The sequence below is a fragment of the Raphanus sativus genome, chromosome 5, assembly GCF_000801105.2.
Source record: "Raphanus sativus cultivar WK10039 chromosome 5, ASM80110v3, whole genome shotgun sequence".
Classification (NCBI taxonomy): Eukaryota; Viridiplantae; Streptophyta; class Magnoliopsida; order Brassicales; family Brassicaceae; genus Raphanus; species Raphanus sativus.
Genome location: NC_079515.1, coordinates 1,676,881 through 1,699,393, shown reverse-complemented (window position 1 = coordinate 1,699,393; position 22,513 = coordinate 1,676,881). Strand labels below are relative to the sequence as shown.

General features: G+C 35.7%; 4 protein-coding genes and 1 long non-coding RNA gene across 13 annotated transcripts; 3 read left to right on the top strand and 2 right to left on the bottom strand.

Annotated features, from left to right (window-relative positions):
* Positions 1–260: 260 nt before the first annotated feature.
* On the top strand, positions 261–3,065 carry LOC108805071 (probable polygalacturonase). The gene is made up of 5 exons (XM_018577023.2): positions 261–975; positions 1,291–1,411; positions 1,855–2,103; positions 2,191–2,344; positions 2,416–3,065. The coding sequence occupies exons 1-5, from the start codon at positions 520–522 to the stop codon at positions 2,939–2,941; spliced, it is 1,506 nt and encodes a 501-aa protein (XP_018432525.1). The 5' UTR covers positions 261–519; the 3' UTR covers positions 2,942–3,065.
* A 3,382-nt stretch (positions 3,066–6,447) lies between these two features.
* On the bottom strand, positions 6,448–8,151 carry LOC108859705 (F-box protein DOR). Its single transcript, XM_018633613.2, has 2 exons — positions 8,014–8,151; positions 6,448–7,911 (listed from the first exon to the last, which is right to left on the bottom strand). The coding sequence occupies exon 2, from the start codon at positions 7,859–7,861 to the stop codon at positions 6,665–6,667; it is 1,197 nt and encodes a 398-aa protein (XP_018489115.1). The 5' UTR covers positions 7,862–7,911; positions 8,014–8,151; the 3' UTR covers positions 6,448–6,664.
* Positions 8,152–8,902: 751 nt separating this feature from the next.
* On the top strand, positions 8,903–13,617 carry LOC108862705 (uncharacterized). Its single transcript, XM_018636925.2, has 18 exons — positions 8,903–9,190; positions 9,471–9,574; positions 9,688–9,849; positions 9,984–10,049; positions 10,133–10,222; positions 10,305–10,610; positions 10,691–10,788; positions 10,898–10,933; positions 11,028–11,148; positions 11,220–11,456; positions 11,550–11,645; positions 11,744–11,809; positions 11,900–11,938; positions 12,046–12,180; positions 12,309–12,664; positions 12,758–12,851; positions 12,956–13,120; positions 13,248–13,617. Exons 2-18 carry the CDS (start codon positions 9,476–9,478, stop codon positions 13,344–13,346), a joined length of 2,265 nt encoding a protein of 754 aa, XP_018492427.1. The 5' UTR covers positions 8,903–9,190; positions 9,471–9,475; the 3' UTR covers positions 13,347–13,617.
* Positions 13,618–13,995: 378 nt separating this feature from the next.
* On the bottom strand, positions 13,996–15,571 carry LOC108862706 (uncharacterized). The gene is made up of 5 exons (XM_018636927.1): positions 15,492–15,571; positions 15,128–15,279; positions 14,779–14,911; positions 14,551–14,665; positions 13,996–14,256 (listed from the first exon to the last, which is right to left on the bottom strand). Exons 2-5 carry the CDS (start codon positions 15,265–15,267, stop codon positions 14,198–14,200), a joined length of 447 nt encoding a protein of 148 aa, XP_018492429.1. The 5' UTR covers positions 15,268–15,279; positions 15,492–15,571; the 3' UTR covers positions 13,996–14,197.
* Positions 15,572–15,911: 340 nt separating this feature from the next.
* LOC108859019 (uncharacterized) lies at positions 15,912–19,122 on the top strand. 9 transcript variants are annotated; one of them, XR_001950429.2, is made up of 8 exons: positions 15,916–16,154; positions 16,265–16,371; positions 16,860–17,001; positions 17,219–17,257; positions 17,403–17,491; positions 17,617–17,732; positions 17,959–18,087; positions 18,260–19,078. It is a non-coding gene; the product is annotated as an uncharacterized LOC108859019 (long non-coding RNA). The 9 variants fall into 9 exon arrangements; XR_008945844.1 differs by having other exon boundaries at positions 17,397–17,491; XR_001950427.2 differs by having other exon boundaries at positions 15,912–16,154; positions 16,860–17,257; positions 18,260–19,122.
* The last annotated feature ends 3,391 nt before the right edge of the window (positions 19,123–22,513 follow it).

Sequence of the window (22,513 nt, the reverse complement as noted above, 5' to 3'; positions counted from 1 at the left end):
TCCACAGCTTTTTTTTGCAGAGATGATCTAGTTTTATCCCCACAAAAACAATCTCCAAGGAGTATGTTTACATCTTTGCACTTGACAGTGTGTGTTTCGAGTGAGTATCTATTGGGCCTGACGGGAAGAAACAAATGTAAATGGGCCTTATTGTTATTTAATTAAAAGTTAATGGGCTTATTCATATCCTTAACGAAACCATCGAGTTTAGTGATGCATACTTTGCTTAGAGTTGCAGTGATCATCGAATACAAACTTCTCACACACAAATCGAATCGGTGAAGCTTCAACAAACAAACAAACCAACAAACAAACGAACACACACATTGAATGATCTCCGTTTCCTTTGGATTCACTCTCGCGCAAAACACACAACAACAACAACAAATATAATATCTTTCTCATTAGTTGCTGACTTGTAGTAACATCTCACCTAATCTCTCAAAGATCTAAACTTTATTCAAAGATCGAAACTTTCTCTCCAATGTTCTTCTTCTGATCTCCCCCAAAACAAAGAGAATGGTGGAACCACTTCCCATCACCAGGAGGCGATTCCTCTCATCCCACAGATCCCTCGTCACCGTCTTCTGGATCGCAGCTTTCGCTTCCTTGTTCATCTGGCAATCCCGCGGCAGAGGAGGTTCCTCCTCTCTCTATCGCGGTGGCGGCGGACTCTCCTCTGTTTTCTGGTGGACGACGACGACGACGCTAACAACAACAAGAGCAACAAACTCCGGCGAGTTCCCTCGGCTTAGACCATTCGCCTTCAATCTGACGGACTTCGGAGCGGTGGGGGATGGGGTCACCGTCAACACCGAGGCGTTCGAGAGAGCTGTCTACGCAATCTCGAAGGTTTCGAAGAAAGGAGGTGGGCAGCTTAATGTGCCTCCTGGTAGGTGGCTCACCGCTCCCTTTAATCTCACTAGCTACATGACTCTGTTCCTCGCTGAAGACGCTGAGATCCTTGCTGTCCAGGTTTGTTGTTAAAAGTTTTTATCTTTTTTTTTTTGGTTGATGTTGAATTGGTCTTTTATAGATTTAGAAGGTTTTCTATATACTTGTATTATATCATTATCAGGATTCAACACTCTGTTTTTCTATATTACTTGTTTGTATTAAACCCTGAAAGTTTTTTGTTTTTTTTTGTCTTAAATTGATGATGAATAGGTCTTTATAGATTTAGATGCAAAAGTAGCATACTTTGAGGTTTGAGGTGTCTTATGTCTTCTATTTACTTGTGTTTCATCAACATTTTTGTGGTTTTTTCTCCTTTTATGTTAACGTTCCTAGGATGAGACGTTATGGCCTCTGCTTCCTCCTTTACCTTCGTACGGTTATGGAAGAGAGCATTATGGACCTCGTTATGGAAGTTTTATTCATGGACAGAATCTCAAAGATGTCGTCGTCACCGGTCAGTTAATTTGATCTGTAAAACTGAGTGTCAAATGTGGCTCTTCCTATGGATGCATTAACTTATTCTTGATCCGATCATTGTCTAGAGAATGGGTTTATACTTTTTAGGCTATATCTAAGAGTAAAATCCACAGCTCTACCAGATCGTTTGGTGTTTGTCGAATAATAGCTATCATTTCGACGTCAATACTACTTTTAAGCTTTAGTTTGATTGAGTTGAGGCACTCCCAAGCGAAAATGAACTCTACCAATGATGATAACTCTATAAGCTGCTTGAAACTTGTTATGTCTTTCTGTTTGCTGGACACTAAGCTTTCAGACTAAGGGACAAGAATAGTCTTAAATTCCTCTGTTAGATAATCAAAACCTTCGTTTCTTTAATTGTATGGTTAATCATATTTTTGTCAAACATTGGTGTTTATAACTATACTCTATAAACAGGAAACAACGGAAGCATCAACGGGCAGGGAGTTTATTGGTGGAAGAAGTATCGCGCAAAGCTTCTAAACCACACAAGAGGACCACTGGTGCAGATCATGTGGTCAACCGACGTTGTTTTCGCCAATATCACTCTCCGTGATTCTCCCTTTTGGACACTTCACCCATATGACTGCAAAAACGTCACAATCACAAACATGACCATTCTAGCACCTGTCTTCGAAGCTCCAAACACTGACGGTATCGATCCTGGTAAGTATCATCTTCCACTAAGCTGCTGGAATGATTGGTTCTGATGGTGGCTACCTGATATCTCTCTTTATTCTTGTTGTGCATCAGATTCGTGCGAGGACATGCTAATAGTGAACTCTTACATTAGCGTGGGGGACGATGGGATTGCGATAAAGAGCGGTTGGGACCAGTATGGAACTAACTATGGACGTCCTTCAAAGAACATTCTCATCCGCAACCTCATCATCCGCTCCATGGTTAGGTAAAGTAAAAGAAAGATCACCTTCTTCCCTCATTAATCTTGATCTAATAATCATCTCTGTTCAAAAACAGCGCTGGTATATCAATAGGAAGCGAGATGTCTGGTGGCGTCTCAAACATCACGGTTGAAAACATTCTGATATGGAGCTCACGGCGTGGAGTCAGGATCAAAACCGCGCCGGGAAGAGGCGGCTACGTTCGTGACATAACGTTCAGGAACGTCACGTTGGATGAGCTGAGAGTTGGCATTGTGGTCAAAACCGACTACAACGAGCATCCGGACGGTGGATTCAACCCGCAAGCCTTCCCGGTGCTGGAGAACATAAACTACACGGGGATATACGGTCAAGGAGTGCGTGTGCCGGTGCGTATGCAGGGGAGCAAAGAGATTCCGGTTAAAAACGTAACGTTCAGGGACATGTCGGTGGGGATAACGTACAAGAAGAAGCACATATTCCAGTGTGCGTATGTGCAGGGGCGTGTGATAGGCACCATCTTCCCGGCTCCTTGTGAGAATCTTGATCGGTATGATGAACAGGAACAGTTGGTGAAGCATTCTGATTCACAGAATGCAACGGATATAGATTATGAGATCTGAGCCTGGTTTGAGTTTGGTCTTTTTATTTTGCTGAGGCTAGTTTTATATTTTTTTTATAGAAAATGGAAATGTGGTGATCTTTTTGGACAAGTCTTTGGCTACTGAATGTTAATATCTTTTACCAGGTGGAATATTGTTATTGAGATTTATGTTGTTAAGGATCATATATCGGTCTTTGAACTCGTGATCACACACCAGAGGAAACGCAACGAGAGTTACGCTTGATCACTCTCTCTCTCCGTTGGGTAGAAAGGGAAAGACAAAAGCAAAGTTTGGTCTTCATTTTGTGAATCTCGAGTGTCCTTGGTTCTTGTATTATGTCTTAAATGAATGGCTTCTTGTTGCAGAACACGGAACTTGGATACTTTTGGACATGTCTTTGTTTGTTCATTGTTAATTCTTTGTCACGTCAAGTCATAAAATGAGAAAGAAACTTGTCTTTTTTGTATTAATCTGATGAAGAAACTTCAGTTGTACTTGACAGCTTTTGAGATTAAACAGGGGTAAAGCTATCATGTGTGTTGGGACTTTAATCTAGAATGGGACAAATGGGTGAAAAAAAATCTACTACCACCTATTTTAATCTACATGGGACAAGGGTTGTGTAAATTACTATTCTACCATTAATGATGGTTCAACCTTATCCATCAGATCTTATCTCTGTGTTTTAATCTTGGCCATCAAATTCACATTTATCTTTTTTTTTTTAAAATATCTATCACATGAACAATTCAGAACCACACAATTTTTCTCATTTCATTATTTCATTCGACTGAGTATAACTAGTATAACTCGTACAACTAAACATGTTAAAAATTATATAATTGGTATAGAAATGTTATAATGTATATATAATATATAACTACTAAACACGACTAGTATACCATGTTTTACATAACAAATAAACAAACAAATATCATACATATTTTTAAAAATCTATGATGTAAAATATTGGTTTAACCCATAAAACTAGACATATAGACGAGTATTACTGGTACAACGGGTACAATTTTGACATTTTAGAAAATAACAAAACCAATTTAGTATTCCATATGAGAAAAACAATCAAATATCATAATTGGTATGTGCTCATAAGTTCTCTTAATTTATTTGAATTTTTTTAAAAAAATTGAAAATTATTACACAACTCCATAAGTTTATATGATCTACCTTATACTTTTAAGGTTTGTTAACTTGTTTGTCCACTGAGTTTTTGGAAAATATTCATGAAATGTATTTTTACGAAATTGATGATTTTATTGTAACATGACAAAGGCATATAAACATAAATAAGTTATACAACTGAGATAATTGTATTTATTATGTGGTATAACTATTTTTTCGATTTCACTGCTAATGTACAACTATGCACGAACTGGTATAACTAAAAAACAAGTACAACTATGTACAGTCAGTATAACTAAAACAACTGGTACAACTACTTATTATTTTAGTTAGTATTGTTTTAAAAGTGCATACATGATATAATTTATGTATAATATGTAGCTACCATAATTTACACAACTAGTAAAACAATCAACTGGCCAAATTGGTAAGTATTTGGATATGTTCATTTTTATTTGTGATTTCTTTTTAGCAATTATAACAAAATCACATATGTTTGCATGTTTTACCTTATACTTTTAAGGTTTGTTAACTTTTTTTGTTCACATAATTTTTGGAAAACATACATGAAATATATTTTAACAAAATTGATGATTTCATTTTATTGGGGCAAATGCATGTGCACATAAAGAAGTCGTACAACTGAGGTAAGTTTAAATTTTATGTGGTACAACTAATATTATTCGATTTCACTGCCAAAGTACAACTATGTACAAACCGGTATAACTCAAAAACTAGTATAACTATGTAGAAACCGGTACAACTCAAAAACTAGTATAACTATGTACAAACCAGTACAACTCGAATACTAGTACAACTATGTTATTTCATTTTGTATTATGCATCATGTTTTAAACGTGTATCACGTTTTAAACATTATGGCTGAATAATAAATCAAGTAGTTGTACTAGTTGTACCTAGTTACATGATTTTAATATTGTTTACAATTTGTCTAACTCTTATCTTATATTTATTTCCATGTGAAAAGATATTGAGGTGGAAATATACCACTCAATGATAAAATAACACTACTCACCAAGCAAGTAATATGCTGATATGTTTGATGTAGTAACCAAGCCAGCCCAATTTGTTGCTACAATTAAACCAGTTATACTATTATTATCGTAGTCCAAAAACCAAACATGAATACTTATGTATCTTTTTGAACTCATGATGGTTTTTTATCGTCTTTTGGAGTATATTCCAATCCTCTTCTACTTCAACTTTTTCCGGTTCAACAGTTGCCTTCTTTGGCTTCGAAAGCAAAAATGATGAAGATCATTTTCTTTCCTAAATAGTACAACTAGTACAACTGATACAATTGGTAAACAAATAATAATCCAAAGAAATGTTATAAAATAAAATTTTAATATATTTTGACAAATTCATACAATGGAAGATTATACTAACTTCTAGATCATTTTCTCTATAACATCATTCACACACCGAAAACAAAAACCTAATATAACCATATTAATTAGAAAGTTATACTAGTTATACTTGGTATAATTTTACTAGTTATACATGTTTTAGTTGTACTAGTTGTACTAGTTTGAGTTGTACTAGTTGTGTTAGTAATACTATGCGTTCTTCACTGTCGGAAATTTTGTATATTGACGCTGAGATTCAATTTTATATGAGAGAAGTGGAACGACAATGATGAGAAATTGATCTATTCAGGATAATAACTAAATTTCGTAAGGTGTTGACCAAAAAAAAAACTAAATTTCGTAAGGTTTGAAGAATTTTTCGATTTCGATTTGGATTATGGGATAGAGATATTTTGATAAAAATGAAAAACTTAAAATTTGGGTTTTTAAGGTTTTTAATCAGGATAGATAATGAAGTATATGAAAATAGAGTAACACAGAAAGGATTAGATGAATGTCATTTAATTTTTGGTTTGATTTTTTGAAATTTTTTTGTTAAATATGGAGATAGAAATCGTGAAAGTGTGTTTGAGAAGAAGAAGAGATTTGGGGAGTTAGAGGGATCCGAATTGGACAGGATCGGGTTAGTGGGCTAGGATAATAAGTGGGTGGGTTGGTAAATAAATAGAACTTTTAGATTGCATGGTCTTTTACTCTTATTTTTGATTTAATTTTAATTTATTTTTAAATTAAAAAAGAAGAGGTCTATTCCAGATTTTTTTGACCCCTCTTGTGCCATTCCAGCATTTGATCCTGTGTGTTGTTTACCAAGCTACTACTACTCAAGTCCCAAACTTGATAGCTTACTCGTTTCCTCCTAATCGCGAACAAAGGAAACTTTTCAGCTCCTAAATATATAGACTCCTCAGCCACTGACTATCATTTTCTTCCCTTCTTGCCGGTTCATGCTTCTGAGTTTCCTCTTAATAGGGATGACAATAGTGAACCAGATAGAATAAAATAAAACTTTTTACTATTGGAGCTTCTACTCAAATCGTTTGCTACTTAACCGAAACATGTAATATTACAAGAGCAATAAACAAGAACACTACCGAAAGCGTTTTCACAAGACCTCAATGATCTTAGCACGAGCTTTTTGAGACGAACGTTTCTCTGTAAAATCTTAGACTATGAGGACGAGTTCTTTGCTGCTCTGATGCTTATATCCTTATAGTTCCATAAGCTTCACATCCTCCACATGGTTTAGACAGGTGTGAATAGAATAGCCCCTCCCATCCCTTAACGCTCCCACTCCTTGGATCACAACTCTTGTTACAGTCTCCTTGTCGAAATTGCAGTAGTAGACTTGGAAAGGTTCAGATGAATATGTGGACGACATAAGAAATTCATTCGGACCGGTCACTCCAACAATCTCGAACGACCTCAGTCGGTCAACTACATTTTTCCACATAGGGGTAAATATGTAAACACGTTTGGACCATTCATGTCTTTCGGGGTCTTCTAGAACCCACATCTTAACAGTTTCACTATTGAAAGAATAACTTTTGCCCATTGGTACTAGAGCCAATTTACCGTTGCAGTCTAGCAGCTTATGATGCAATTCCCTTTTTGGGGGCTTAACAAAACTGTACTTCTCAGATCTAACATCGAAGCAAATTATCATATGATCACCACTCCAGTCTGGATCAGCCTCAATATAATAGAGAACCCCATTAATGCATATATTCTCTCTAAGCTTAGAAGAAACACATGGGATACATTCAGTCATTCTCCATGTTGTCGCTTTCTCAGTTCCTCCTCCTAATGTCAGGACTTGATGATCCATAGTTCTGCTGCGGTGACCACGGACCATTCCCAACACCTTGTGAAGTTTCTCAACGGGATCATACCCGAGAAACCGTACTATCCCAACGACCCTGGTCCTTGTCTTCATTCTTGGTATAGTAAATGACTGTCCCGTGCTAGGGTTACACATCACGGACTCATCCACCTTGTATCTCTTCCCTTTTACGAACCGATGACCCTTGATACGGACACAGACAAAGCCATTGACACTTGCGAATATCGCTTTGACAGGATGATCAAAGGAGAAACTCACGTGATGATCAGCGGCCACAACAGACATGTCATCATCAGGACTCTGAGGCTGAGGTGAGGAGAGGAAGAAGAGCTTATTACCTTCCCAAAAGGCGAACAGTAGACGCGGTGTAGCCTGAGACCTTGTCAAGCGCAGATCCCTGAAATCAGAACGGCCAAGCACCGAGGCCCAGGGCTTGGATACGCAACGACAGAAGGCGATAGACTTGAGGGATAACCTGGAGAAGATGTCGATCACGAGTTCGATTGGGAGCGGCGGCAGTGATGATGAGTGTGGATTACGATCCTTTCGCTGACGTAACTTCATGGTTCCTTTGGATTTAGCAACTGAAAGCTATAAGAAGTTCCAACTTGTACCTATTAAGCAGAGATGATACAACCACATAATGTTAAAAGTTGTTAACCAAAGCAAATCCCTAAGCACAATTCTTCAAAAATCGATCGAATCAAACTTACTACCTTCTTTCTTTCTATTGTGGTTGATATAGAGAGAGAAAACAGAGGCCGCTAGGATGTACGGAGAGGACCTAGAAAAGAGTCTGCAGCTAAAGTAGCAAAGAGCGGAAGCAAATGAGAAAAGAGACGCGGAGGAGAGTGTGTTTATGTTATGAGCTCATTTCTTTAAAGAAATGGGCCTTATAACTGAGCTTTTTTACTTTTATTACATAAATGGGCCTTAACGGGTCCATGTATACAAAACGTGACATGTTTTTTTTTTTTTGAGCAAAACAAAACGTGACATGTATATATATGTGGGTTTTGTTAACAACGGAAGGAGATGGAATCGGACGGTAAAAAATGATTTTGTTTTTGCTACTGAGACGATCTAACGCTAAGGTCCTTCTTACACCATTAGACTATGCGAATTTGGAATATGAGTGATTGGTGACTAGAGAAACATACCAAAATTAGTATTAATTAATCTTTGATTGAGATCGTAATTACTGAATTTGAAAGATGATCTTCTCCTGGATTAACCGTAAAGTGCTCTTTTTATTTGGTAAACATCAGTTGTAAGAATCTTTTCTCATGAATAAAATGGATTTATATTACATCTAAATCTAATTTATACATAATTTTGTGATTACTAATTACCTGTCTGTTTATTTTATTTTATCCTGTCGTGTTGTAACTAATGACCAACCGGTGTATGGTTTTAAGTTTAAAAACCAGTATGTATAGTAACTAACTAAGCAATCAACCAATAGGAAAATAATAACAATATAATCTTATCCTTAAATTCAATTGGGCTGATTTTACCAAGTCGAAGCCTTGAAAGAGTTTGTGTTCCTGCCGGAAAAAAAAAAGAGTTTGTGTTCCTTTTTTTCTTTTTCTTTTCCAATTAAAAAAAAAACAACCTTTTTTTCTTTGTTCTTCATCATCCTATTCTCCATCTATCTCACGACGGCCTTGAGAAAAAGGCTGCTCTCTTGACTCTGATCAATAAGGTTTCTCATGTGTTCCAAATTCGTGCTAGTCCTATATTCGAGTTTCGATTAGATCAAATCTGATTCCCTCCCCCGCGCGAAAGATCGTTTCTAGGGTTTTCTTCTTCTTCTCTCTCTCTCTCTTTGAAAAGTGTGTTGAAATCTCGTAGTAAATCATCATCGATTGCAATCATAAGTTCAGATAAAAGGTATCCAGATTGTTTCATTTACGACTTTTATCCGTAATAAAAAGGTGTGAAATTTAGAGTATAGGGGAGCGTCGTAAAGTGATGATTTTTTATCTTTTTGATATTTTTAACCATTTCAATTTTTAGCTGATTATCGATTTTACAGAAGCCGTTTCTTATATGGATTAGTATTATTTAGGCTTCGTTCTGGATATAATATGATAACACTAGTAGTCTTTGTTTGAAGAGGATGTTGTTGTTTAGTTACTTATGTTTTTTCTGATCTATCCTGAATTTTCAGGAGAGATGCACCGGGTTGCAAGTTCCGGGAGTAATGGCGGTTCTGTCCGCGCTCGCAAAGAGAAGAAACTTACCTATGTCTTAAACGATGCCAACGACACTCAGGTCTGCATTATTTTTTTACAACACTAATATATCTTATCTAGGGGTTTCCTGCTTTCTTTAACTAGACAATAGTTTTATCTCCTTCTCAACTCAAGCTCTATGTAATTCTGCAGCACTGTGCTGGCGTAAATTGTTTGGATGTGTTGAAGCCCTCTGTTTCCACTGATCAAACTTACCTTTTCACCGGAAGTCGTGATGGTACTCTCAAGAGGTGGGCATTTGATGAGGACGACAAGCCCTTTTGCTCTGCTACCTTCGAGTCTCATGTTGATTGGGTATGGTTTTTTTTTTAATTTTTTTTCCCTCTGACAAACTCAAAATTTTAACTCTATAGGAATCATTAGTAAATTGCGATCCTTGAGGTTGCTTTTTTGATGATTTTTTAAACCCTCCTTTGTTGATTGGTCAGGTTAATGACGCTGCTTTGGCTGGTGATACCACTCTCGTTTCTTGTTCTTCAGACACTACGGTCAAGGTTTGTGAATTTTGTCACAGTTCCTAGAAGTATATATCAGGCTCTAAATGCGGCTTAATTTTTTTTTCTGTCACCCACTCTAGACTTGGGACAGCTTATCAGATGGAGTTTGTACGAGGACTCTCCGTCAACACTCTGACTATGTTACTTGTTTGGCAGTTGCTGCACAAAATGTAATTTTTTACCTTTTTGGTATGATATTTTGAGCTTCTCATTAACCACATTATGATACTATCTTTGATGTTAAACTGTTAGAGCAATGTTGTTGCATCTGGTGGCCTTGGCGGGGAGGTTTTTATATGGGATATTGAAGCCGCTTTATCGCCTGTTACGAAAGCTAGTGATTCAACGGAAGATAGTTCCTCAAACGGTGCAAATGGTAGTGGTAACTCTCAGCCCGTTGCAAGTTTGAGAAATGTTGGTTCCAGCAACAATATCTCTGTGCAGTCATCACCATCCCATGGGTACGCACCAACAGTTGCCAAAGGGCACAAGGAGTCCGTCTATGCTTTGGCGATGAATGATACAGGGACGACGCTCGTCTCTGGTGGAACAGAGAAGGTATTCATACAATTTAGGCTTATGAGAATATACCTTGAGAACAAGACACAGACCATGTTTGGTTTTTTTGTTTATTGCAGGTTTTACGTGTATGGGACCCTAGAACTGGTTCAAAAAGTATGAAGCTGAGGGGGCATACAGATAATGTCAGAGTGCTGCTTCTGGACTCTACTGGCAGGTGTGTTTTCCTGTTTTTTTTTTTTAATTGTTCACTCTGGCAATAGTTTGTTTTTGGTACTTTTGGTGCATATTCTCTTCTCTGTCTGTTTCTCACTTTGAGATTGCAGGTTTTGCTTGTCTGGGTCCTCTGATTCTATGATAAGGTCTCTATGTTTCGTACTTACTTCATAACTATGAGGCGCTGCAGCTGTAGTGTCATTTCAGTTCTTCTAACTGGTTCTACATTTTCATTTTTAGACTTTGGGATCTAGGTCAGCAGCGATGTCTTCATACCTATGCGGTGCATACAGATTCTGTTTGGGCGCTTGCATGCACTCCATCATTTAATCATGTTTATAGCGGTGGAAGAGACCAATCTGTAAGTTGACTGCAAACTTTTACTCTCTTCCTTTTGGTTTCCCTCCCTTGATATGGTCTCGTTTCCGTCAGTTATACTTGACAGACTTGGGAACAAGAGAGAGCGTTTTGCTGTGCACCAAGGAACATCCGATTCAACAGTTAGCTTTGCAAGATGAAAGTATATGGGTTGCAACAACGGACTCCTCTGTAGAGAGATGGCCAGCCGAAGTGCAGAGTCCTCAGAAGGTCTTTCAACGAGGTGGCTCTTTCTTGGCTGGGAACTTGTCTTTTAATAGGGCGAGAGTTTCATTGGAAGGACTAAATCCGGTAAAGAAAAATAATCTCTTTCTCCTGTAAATGATTTCTGCTTTAACCTTTTTTTTTGAGTCAAGTGTGTCTGATTGTTGGCTTCTTCTACAGCCCCCTGCCTACAAGGAGCCGTCAATGACTATTCCAGGAAGCCACCCGATTGTGCAGCATGAGATTCTGAATAATAAAAGGCAAATATTAACCAAGGTGAAATAAAATTTCTCTTGAATGCTTGGGGTAGGACCACTGTAGATAGACTCATGGAAAGGTCGATAACATCTGTGTGGGGGTTTCTCTTTTTGCAGGACGCAGCTGACTCAGTGAAACTATGGAATATAACTAAGGGTGTTGTGGTAGAGGACTATGGGAAGGTCTCTTTGGAGCTTTTAGGCTTTTTTTTTTTTTGAGTTTCTGATACTTTTGTATGTACATCCTGAAATTATCTGTTTCCATGTTTGCAGGTATCATTTGAAGAGAAGAAAGAAGAACTATTCGAAATGGTAATAAGTCTCTTGATTTATTTTAAAAGATTATGATTGTTTTTCTTTAGCGAGACTAGCAGATTTGTGTACCTTCCATGATATATTGTTCATCTCTGCATTTTCAGGTAAGCATTCCATCATGGTTTACTGTGGACACACGACTTGGATGCTTATCCGTACATCTTGAGACTCCACAATGCTTCTCTGCTGAGATGTATTCAGCAGACCTCAAAGTTTCCGGGCGACCTGAAGATGATAAGGTAAAGATTAAATGCCTGTAGAGATCTTTAAATCTGTTTATCATAATTGAACAGCTTAGACTCTTATAGGCTCTATGCTAGTTGAACTAAACCGATATTTTTTTGTCATTGGATTGTGTAATTTGTAGATTAATCTAGCCCGTGAAACACTGAAAGGCCTGATGGGTCACTGGCTGGCAAAGAAGAAGCACAAACCAAAACCCCAAGCTTCTACCTCTGGAGACATTCTATCCGCAAAAGATACCAAAAAGAATCTGACTGCATCGTCCAAAAGTGAAGACATCAGTGCTGCAAATGACCCGGTGTATCCTCCCTTTGAGTTTCCTTCTGTCTCTCCTCCGTCCATCATCACCGAGGGCTCCCAAGGAGGTCCTTGGAGGAAGAAGATAACCGAGTTTACCGGAACTGAAGATGATAAAGACTTCCCCTTGTGGTGCCTGGATGCCGTCTTGAACAATCGCCTTCCACCTAGAGAAAATACAAAGTACATGCCACAACCTTGTTCTTTAATTAAAAAAATCGTTACACCTTCTTTGCTTTTAGTATCTTAACTTTGAAAGGTGTTTAAATTTTTCAGATTAAGCTTCTTCCTGCATCCATGTGAAGGCTCGAATGTGCAGGTGGTCACACTAGGGAAACTTAGTGCACCCCGGATCTTAAGAGTTCACAAGGTGCAGTTCTCTCCGTAAAATTTAAAACCTAGAAGTTATTATGCTTGCACTTTCTGTTTATTCAATAGCTTTTTTGTTTGTTTTGGCAACATGTCTATGTGTAGGTTACCAATTACGTTGTGGAAAAGATGGTTCTTGACAGTCCGTTGGATAGTTTACCTCTTGATGGAGGACCACAGCCTCTGTTTGCAGGAAATGGACTGCTACCCTCTGGATCAAAGCCTTGGCAGAAACTCAAACCTTCCATTGAGATCTTATGCAATAACCAGGCAATAATTTATGTTTCCAACACAAAAAATAAAAAATAAAAGCAAAATTTGGTTCACTGGTCTAAGTTTATTTTCGTTTGCTGTTTTGTGGCTGAACAAGGTTGTTTGTTTCTGTGATTATTATTAGGTCTTAGCTCCAGAGATGAGTTTGGCAACTGTGCGGGTATATATATGGAAGAAACCTGAGGATCTAATCCTCAACTACAGGGTGGCTATAGCTAGATGAGACTTTTTGAGGTAATTTTACTCGAAGAAGGTGAAAATTTGTGGTTCCATCTACGTGATGGTTTTTAACTTGAGAGATGATTTCATTTTTTTTAGGTTATTGTGTCATAGAGAACTGATCTTTTAAAAAAAAGCCTTGGTTAGATTTTTCATGTGTTCTGTGATACCGAAGCCCTTTGTAGATTGCACTTTTTTTTTTTACATTTTGGAACAATGATAGGAACATACTTTTATGGTTGAGAATGAATATCACCGTATCCTTTATTGCATTACAGATTTGTCACCGGGCAAGTTTCTGAGTGTTGTCCAGATTGGAATCTGCTTGGTCTCATTTAAACGCATGGAAGTCTGTTTATAGCTTTTCAATGTTTGTTCATTCCGAAAGCATTTGGTTTAGTTTACTCAGCTTCACGCTGGAGAATAAGTCTGCTCTAAAGAGTTGGGGACTCATGGGAAGTGGGGATGCAGTGCTAATCGATAAAAGGTCCAAGATCTTTAGATGAGATGGTGTCGAAAACTTTTACTAATCTTTGTACATTAGGTTTTGAGCTTTGGGTTAAAAAGAAAAACCTTTTCTTAATGCTCTGTATCTAATCTAAAATAAAATCCAACATTCATAAGAACATAAACCAGAACTTGACTAAAGTGAATTGATCTGAACTGAAATTGCATTGCATTTTAGATCAAACCGGTTATAAACTGAAGTTCAATCAAACCATGTTTGGCAAGGTTTGTTCCGAAGAAGAGTTGAAATAAGGCACTAAGAGCTACTCTCTTCGGATAGAGCAGTAATACAAAAAAACTGAGTAGAGTGTTCTGTGGCTTCTTTTCAAGTCGTATCATCGTGGTCTTTTAACTTTCTATTGCGTTTTCATCAGCTTGGGCCGTCTCACGTTCTTTCTCACGCTCCTCTGCAATGAGATCATGAATGTTAGTCCCATAATACCACTTAATACGAATTTTAATGGAGTTCAATATAGATAAAATTCTAAACACCAACAAGATCGCTCTATTTAGCACTTAAATAATATCGCGTTGATCACTTTCAACAGACCACAATGTCAACGAACTGAATGTTCTAGTACTACTACTCATGACTACGTGAGCCATGGTTACATATACTTAATACCCATGAACCATTCATGTTCACTTAAAGTAAGCTTTCCTGAATGAGATCAATCATGTAGATGAAGTTAGCCACTTACCCATGAGTTTATACATTGCCTTTTGAGTCCGCCTTTCGAGCTTGTCAAGCTTCTTCTGCACATCTCTTCGGAGGTCCCAGTTCGGTTTCTTTGGAGCAATGTTGACAAATGGGTCCTAATATTGATAAAATTCCAGTGTAAGCTAAACGTCACAAGTAAAAAAAAAAAAACCAACGATTCCAATAACTCCATTTAAAGATTAAAAAAGAAAAGCAAGCATCCACACACCTCTTTCTTCTCCACAGCAGGTGGAAGTGCAGCGATTGGATCTTCGAATTTGGGCAGCTCTGGTGGTGCAACTTTACTGCCCTGAAGCTCCTCAGCTTGGGGAACATAATTTCTAAACTTCATGGCTGGACCACTGCCAAATCCAAGAGAAATACATAAGCACAGTAAGCACACGACAAAAGCGCCTGGTTTTGCTTTAGTCAGCACACAACACGAAGAGTTATCATCAATCAGATGCTAGTCAAAATCGTTCCTTCCCTAAATATCTTGTTTTTTTCTTTGAATCATGCATGACTGTAGATAGATCTATAGATTAACTAGAAAAAGCAAAGAACAAAGGCAAACTCACTCTTCTTCAACAGAAGCAGCAGCAGCATCACCTTCTCCCTCTTCTTTGCTCTCAGTAAGTTCCCGAGCTGCCCTTAAAGCTCTAAGCGCCTCTTTACGAGCAGCAGACTTCTGCTCTATCGATTCATCTTCGCCACCCATTGATATTACTTCCTGCGTAAATTAGGTTTTATCCACTTTTAAACATTCAAGTACAATACAAACCAAACACACATCACAAAAACCCTAAAAATCGACACACGAATCAGCTGAAATTCTAGCGAAATCACAGGTAAACCTATCGAATCCAAGTGAAACTGAGGAAACGAATAGCTCTCTACCGAGAAAACTAGGGAAAATCAGTGAGTGAGAAGTTGCGACGGTACCTGGAAGCTCCGAGCTCTGAATTTTTCTTTTTCCGGGGAAAGAATCTGTGTAACACACAGAAGCCAATCGCAACAAAGAAAAACTATAAAAGAGAAAACTCAAATGGGCCAAGCTAATCGATTACATTGGGCCAAGCTAAATCAACTTCTTGGGCCTAGCTTAATAATTAACTTTGCAGACTAGGACTAGAATTCTAGCTAAATATTAAATTAAATGAATTTGGGTTCTAAATCTTCTCACTAAAAGAAAATCTGATAAAATCTGATATATATATATATATATATATATCTATATATATAAAGAAAAGGGGTCTCTCTTTTTAGAGAGCCACGTCAGTATTTCGATTCACCACGTTGTGACACCTGTCCCCCTTCTTCTAAACTCATCTTATCATTTATTTCGTCTTGGGTTTCTTTCGCGTTGGGCTGACCACACACGACAAGGCCCGTCGAACTCTACGTCTGCGTTTTGGATTAGGGTTAGCGGTGTCTCTGTCCGCGTCTCCACCATTTCTCCATCAAGGATATTTCGTCTTCTTCAACCGGTGTGAGATGAGGCAGTAACCGATTCCCCCTCATAAAGCCCTCTTAATCAATCACGCACGATCTCCATTGAATGCGACCCGGGAGAGTGAAAAGGCGGTGAAGGCTCTGTTATAAAATGTACGAGTTCATGCTTTCGGAATCATACTTCATTCTAAACTAATCAGTAGACAACAAGTTTGAGTCATGGCTAACGGTTTTGTTTTTCTCTCCGATCTACTCACTGGCAGCTCTTCCTCCTCCGTTCGAGTTCGCCTGCTTACGATTTTGGGAGGCCATGAACGTCCGGCGTGGTGGAGAGCTTATGGGAGTCGACATGCTCCTTCTTGATTCTCAGGTGATCTATTTTACTGCTATTTTTGTTTATAGTTTGAGTTAGATATTCTGTTAGATTCTATACCCATCGCCACCGTCCTGATTCCAGATTATTAAAATTCATTGTGTTTTGGAGTTCCTGCTGTAGATTTATGGTAGAGCCATTATTCATGTTTTGATGTTTGATTTATTTTATGGGATCTCTTATTTTATTTACAATGTTCATATTTTACGTCTGAGAAAGTTAACTGTTTCTACCTTTTAGTTGATGTTTATATTATAGATTATATTTTATTGGGTCACTCGAGGAATGTGTTGGTGACCTTCCAATTTGGTGAAAGCTTGATTCTTTTTCTCTGTGTAAAACCAGAGAATGATAAAGAGAAAAACAATATAGCTTTATTCACGTTGGAGTTGCTTTAGTTTCACTTTCTTACAAGTCCATCAACATGATTTTTGTAATTCTTTTATAATCTTTTCCTCTCAATTATCTTTTGTTTGAGGTATCAGATGGTGACCAAAGAAGAAGATTGTCTTCCTCCTGCGACAGAGCCGTTGAGATGTTATTCTCCTGTTCTACGGCTCCTCTTGCGGAGCTAGAGACTATTCAAAGCTTAGAAATTATGGAACCATCCTTTCTCTCTCCCGTTTGGTATATTATAATTCTTTACTTACTCTTCAGTTTTGAGCTTTTCCCTTCACCACAATCTAAAGATAGTTGAAAGCTTTAGCTATGGTCTGACCGTTTCTTTCAGTTCAGTACGTTATAAAAGTTAACTCTTTTGGTTTAGTTTAGGTTGGACATTCAAACAGATTATTATAGCTTTGCTGGATCATTTATGTACTCCAGTTTGATTTTTGTTTTCCAGGTTGCTGTTGGTTTTTTCAACTAGAATTTAAAACTTTTTGTCAGTACTCTACTCCTCATCTCGAAACCATCTTCCATATCTCTCTTAGTATACTTAATCACCATTAGATGGCTTCCGATTTTACATATGCATTTGTTTATGTCTGCTCTTTGAATCACTTATGCTTTTTTTTGTGAAGCAACAGAATCAATCTTCCGGAAAGTCGTCAATTGATTCCGTCAGATCGCTCCTCCTGCGTTTGCTTCGGTTTGACAACTCTAGAATTCCAAAAAGGTCGAATCTTTATATCCTTTTTGGATTTATGCACCCATTTTCGTTGATTCCCTCGACAAGAAAATCCAGAGTAGTACTTGAGCAGTTTCTTATAAATCTTATCAACTTCAATGATTGTTCTCCAGAAACAGAGTTCTTCAAACTCAAGAGTGTAGGCTTATGGAAGTAACTATTGTAGATCGGAATGACATAAACAGATGCTGGAGCGTACCTAGAAAGAGTTAGACAACTCTTTAGTCAGGTATCTATTCTATTGATAAATTATGTAATACTCTTACGCTTCTCACTACACCTCTTTTGTAGTTGCAACCTTTAATGCAAACATGAATACTAATGCAAACATGAATATGTAAATTTGGTTTAACCTGTTGACTTCACCATTCCGTTCTTCCTGTACAAGGCTCCATGCTATCAATTGCTCCAACTATTTTCTCTTGGTTCCAGTTCAATTCGTTCATTCATTGCAGGAATTCGGAGTAGTTATACCAAGACCTAAGTTTTACCAGGCTCATATGTTCAAAGCACCTACAATTACAGCCAAAATGGTTCGTCCTCTCGGTATGGTCTCGACCGACATTGGCCTCCCACTTTGTCATGTGAGTCTCATTACCCATACATCTGCATATATATTAGCTTAAACCTTACTGTCTAGAATATTTTGGTAAATAAATAAAGATAAGTTACAGTTTGTGCTGACAAAAAAAAGTTGAAAATTTCTTGATTATGAAGCTCTGTTTTTCTATCCTCCATTTATTTTTGGCTCTACAGAAACAGCTCCATGGGCATACCTGCAAATTTGATCACTCGATGAGCTCTTCTTCTTCTTCACTAAGCTACAGCTCGACGGTTTCTTCACTCACCGACATGCCCCTCACGCCTTACCCTCTTGAGTCCTCATTGCTCAGCACATTAGCCCCATCATCATCATCCTCAGATGAAATGGCACCGAGCTTCACTCTTCAAGCTCCATTAAACTCAATGAGGACGCAACTCTGATGTAATGAAGAAGCGTCGAGTGGAATGAGACAAGAGATTCACATTGTTACAACAAGAAGAAGTTTTTGTTGATTCAGTTTTGGCATCGTTCATTAGTGAAGAAGAGCCTAAGTTAGCGTGTGTGTTCTTGGTGGAGAACATTCAAGACCAGTCATTGTTGATCAGATGGGATGAGTTAAGGCCATCAACATAAAGGTTTGTATCTTTGATTTCGTTGTTAAAGGAGACTGAGAAGGAGGAAGAATGCCTCATCTTGCTAAAGCAGTACAAGAAGTAGAACTTGTATGCAATAGCTCAATGAAGAGAACCGCAAGTTGTTCAAGCAATGTAGTAGCGGCTCTCTTCAGTGTTCTACAGAGAAAAGGAAGTCTGGGAGAAAGAGTGCTAAGATGATGAACAGCAGCCCAGGATCTATCAATGAAGCATAAGGTAGTGATGATTGATTTTGCAGTTATTTATGTGAACCTGGTTGATAACTATGGAGATCAGTGAAAATTAAGTTATTGTTTAGAGAAAACAGGAGTGGAATGTTTTGAGGGACAATTGTGGAAACAACATGTTCACATTATCAAAGTTTCATCTTTTCTTTCATTTTACCTTCATAAACTTTGATACAAATTTTACAATTTTGCAGATTCTTCAAGAATTTCTGATCAACTAAAATTTCCTAGCTTAAACTTTCCTTTGTTGCCACGAATCATGTGTTGCAATTATTTAAAAGAGTCTGGGCTTAAATATTAGTTTGTTGGTATGGGTTGGAAAACTGCAGAGCAACTATGAAAACATTGTAAATATTGAGTCCCATTAGTAAAACAATTGAAAGGTCATACCCATATACTGTACTATTAATCAGATTAAAAGTATAAAACTAAAATATTAAAAGTTTCAGGCTTTGGTTGACTACCTTAGGACAACTTCAACAACTTCAACGTGACGTTATAACACCATTTTAGTGTCAAATATTGATTTTTCCATCTCCAATAAGATGGCATATGCGATGGTATTATAGTGTTTTGGTGATTTTTCAAACAGTGCCACACTAAATATAGTGTGGTACTGTAGTGACGGGATAAAATTTTTTTTGTTTAAATAACTTAACTAATTATATTTACTTTTAGAAAATAGCAAATAAAATTCACTGATGTAATTATGATATTAAATTTATTTTTAATAAATCTTAATGTGATTTCTAAATTTTAGTTAAAATATATTATTCATTAATAAAATATTTAAAATAGGATCAAATTACATAAATGTTATTTAAAATACATAAAATTACCAAATAAACACCAACCAACCTCAATATTTTGAGTATTTCTTCAATATATACAAAATATAAATAATCAATGTTTTGAATATTATATCTAACCACAACAATAAAAACTCGAATCTACTTACTATATATTTAAAAATTGAGCATACATTTAAGAAAATGTATACGATTCCAACAATTAAAATTGTATCGTTCTACTACAATCTTATAATCTCTTACAAGAACAAAAAAAATAAAGAATTTTAGTTAGACATATACAAAATTGATATAAAATGTATTCTCATTACAAAAAAACATAACAATAAGAAATATAATAACTAAAATATTATAATGTCATAAAATATATTTGATAACAAAAAAAATCAAGTGACGAAGTATGCAAACGTCAAACATTAAATAAAATGGATATATCCTTAATCACTTACAAAATTTCAATATATAATAAACTCTATTATTATACACATCTTTTTCAAATGCATGCCTAAAACAAAAACCGCCAAATCATACAAGAAAATAAAAACCGAGATCACAACTACACTACACCCCGCCCGTAGGGCGGGCCTATCCTAGTATATATATATATATATACTACAAAACGTGTCTGTACCTCCACCAAATAAAATGTTTAAACAAAAAAATAGGATTCGTATCTTTTTTTAAATTAACTTATGCATTTTTCTCTATTGACTATGAGGTAGTATTATTATGCATATATTTATTTTGGTTATAGTCTGGCACAATTTTGATATCTATCTTATTAAAATAGAAAATTTGTAATGGACCTAACTATTATTTTGTAAGATTTTAAATTAAATGCACACTATCTTATATAGGTATATGATATCCACATGAATTCATTAATAGACTGAGATTTTTTCTTTTATTTTGTTGGTTTAGGAAATAAATGGTCCAACGCTAATTAAAAGATTTGAAATATATTTATGTTCATAATCATACGATTAGCAACTCCATCTTTTCTTTATTTAAGTTAGTGCATAGTTGCATACGATTATTGTTTAAAATTGTCATCGGGCTCTACATAACATATTATGTACAAATATATGTACATATTCTATTTACCTCTATATTACGTAATGTGTAATATTATTAAAATTGAATTTAATACCACCAAACCTTAAGAATGCATATAAACATTTCTTTGAGAATATATCTTCTCTATTAAAAGAGAAGTATCATTTTTATCTAATATAAAATAGTCATATGATAATAATTTTATTATAAAATAATTTTAATTAGAATTTTATTAAAAAATAAAATAATATAAAACCAAATTTTATTATATTAGTCTACTGTAAATGTTCATTATAATTTTTTGTCTACATAAATATATAAAATACCAAAATTTTAACAAATGTTTTGACTAATTATTTTATATTAGTTTAATATCTTAATAAAATTGAAATTATGTGTATATGCACGGGTCTGAATAATAATGTTAACTAAACATATAAATATAAATATAACTATTATAAAACTAAAAATATATAACACTAAAAATATTAAATTTATTTATAAAACCTGTTTAATAGATTAACAAAATGACCCATAATTCTATATTTACAATTATGGGTGATTTCGCTTATAAGATATATTAGGAAATTGCCTTAGAGAATATTTGTGTAGTATATATTCGATTCATATGATTATTTACATAACAAATATAGATATCTCGAATTTTACTTTCAAAGAAAACATTTTATGGAAAAACACATTCACCAAGTCATTACAATTATACATAATATCTCGGTAACCATATACTGTGATTTGGTATTTATTATAAATTACTTAATTAGTTTAGTTAATATATCAGTGGTACATTATTGTTATCCTAAAACTAAACTATAAATACTGTTTTTCTACATCATTTTTACAACCCACGATCACCTCAAAATAATAATAATAATAAAATGACGAAACTAAACACTTTTTGTTTATATATCACACATATAATATATTAGACACCAGAATATAATAAAATTCACCGAGTAATTATGTAATAATTATTTTTTAAATAATTAACTTTATAATGTACAAAAAATAAAAAAAAAAGTTTTCATAACAATAAAAAATTATATCTCATGCTTCCAAAAAATATGAAAACCCGCCCGATCGGGCGGGTCATGATCTAGTATCTTATAAAACAACTACCTCTGCGATACATGTTGCTCTAAATTACATAAGAGAAAGAGGAAAATAGTTTATTCTAAAGGACAGGAGTAATCACTAGTTCCTTAGCTTTTGTTCCTTGTTTAGTTTACAATTGAGTCTTGATTAAGGAGCTTCTTTGATTGGAGAGATAAGGAGACTATAATTATATATGCTTACCAAAAAACTATAATTATATATCATAATGTTTTTCTTCTTCCAATTCATATTTTAATATTTAAAAAGTCATGGTATTTTTCTAGTGACATAATATTCCAGCATTAGGTGGATGTATACCAAATATTGTTTTCTTAATGTTGTTTGACCAACTATATATTTATATATCAAACTACTTGTTTTTCCATATACTTGATCATTGTCATAGAAACAAAACAATCCACTTCTGTAGCACCATTACATTAAAAAAACCGAAATAATCCAGAAATGCTTTTAAGACAGCAATGTTTTATAAGAAAATGTGTTTTGAAAAGGAAATAAAAATTCAGAAATTTCAAAAGAAAACAACTTTAATTCTCTCTACACAAACTTTATGGTCTAAAAGTTCAAAAAGAGAGGACAACTAAAAT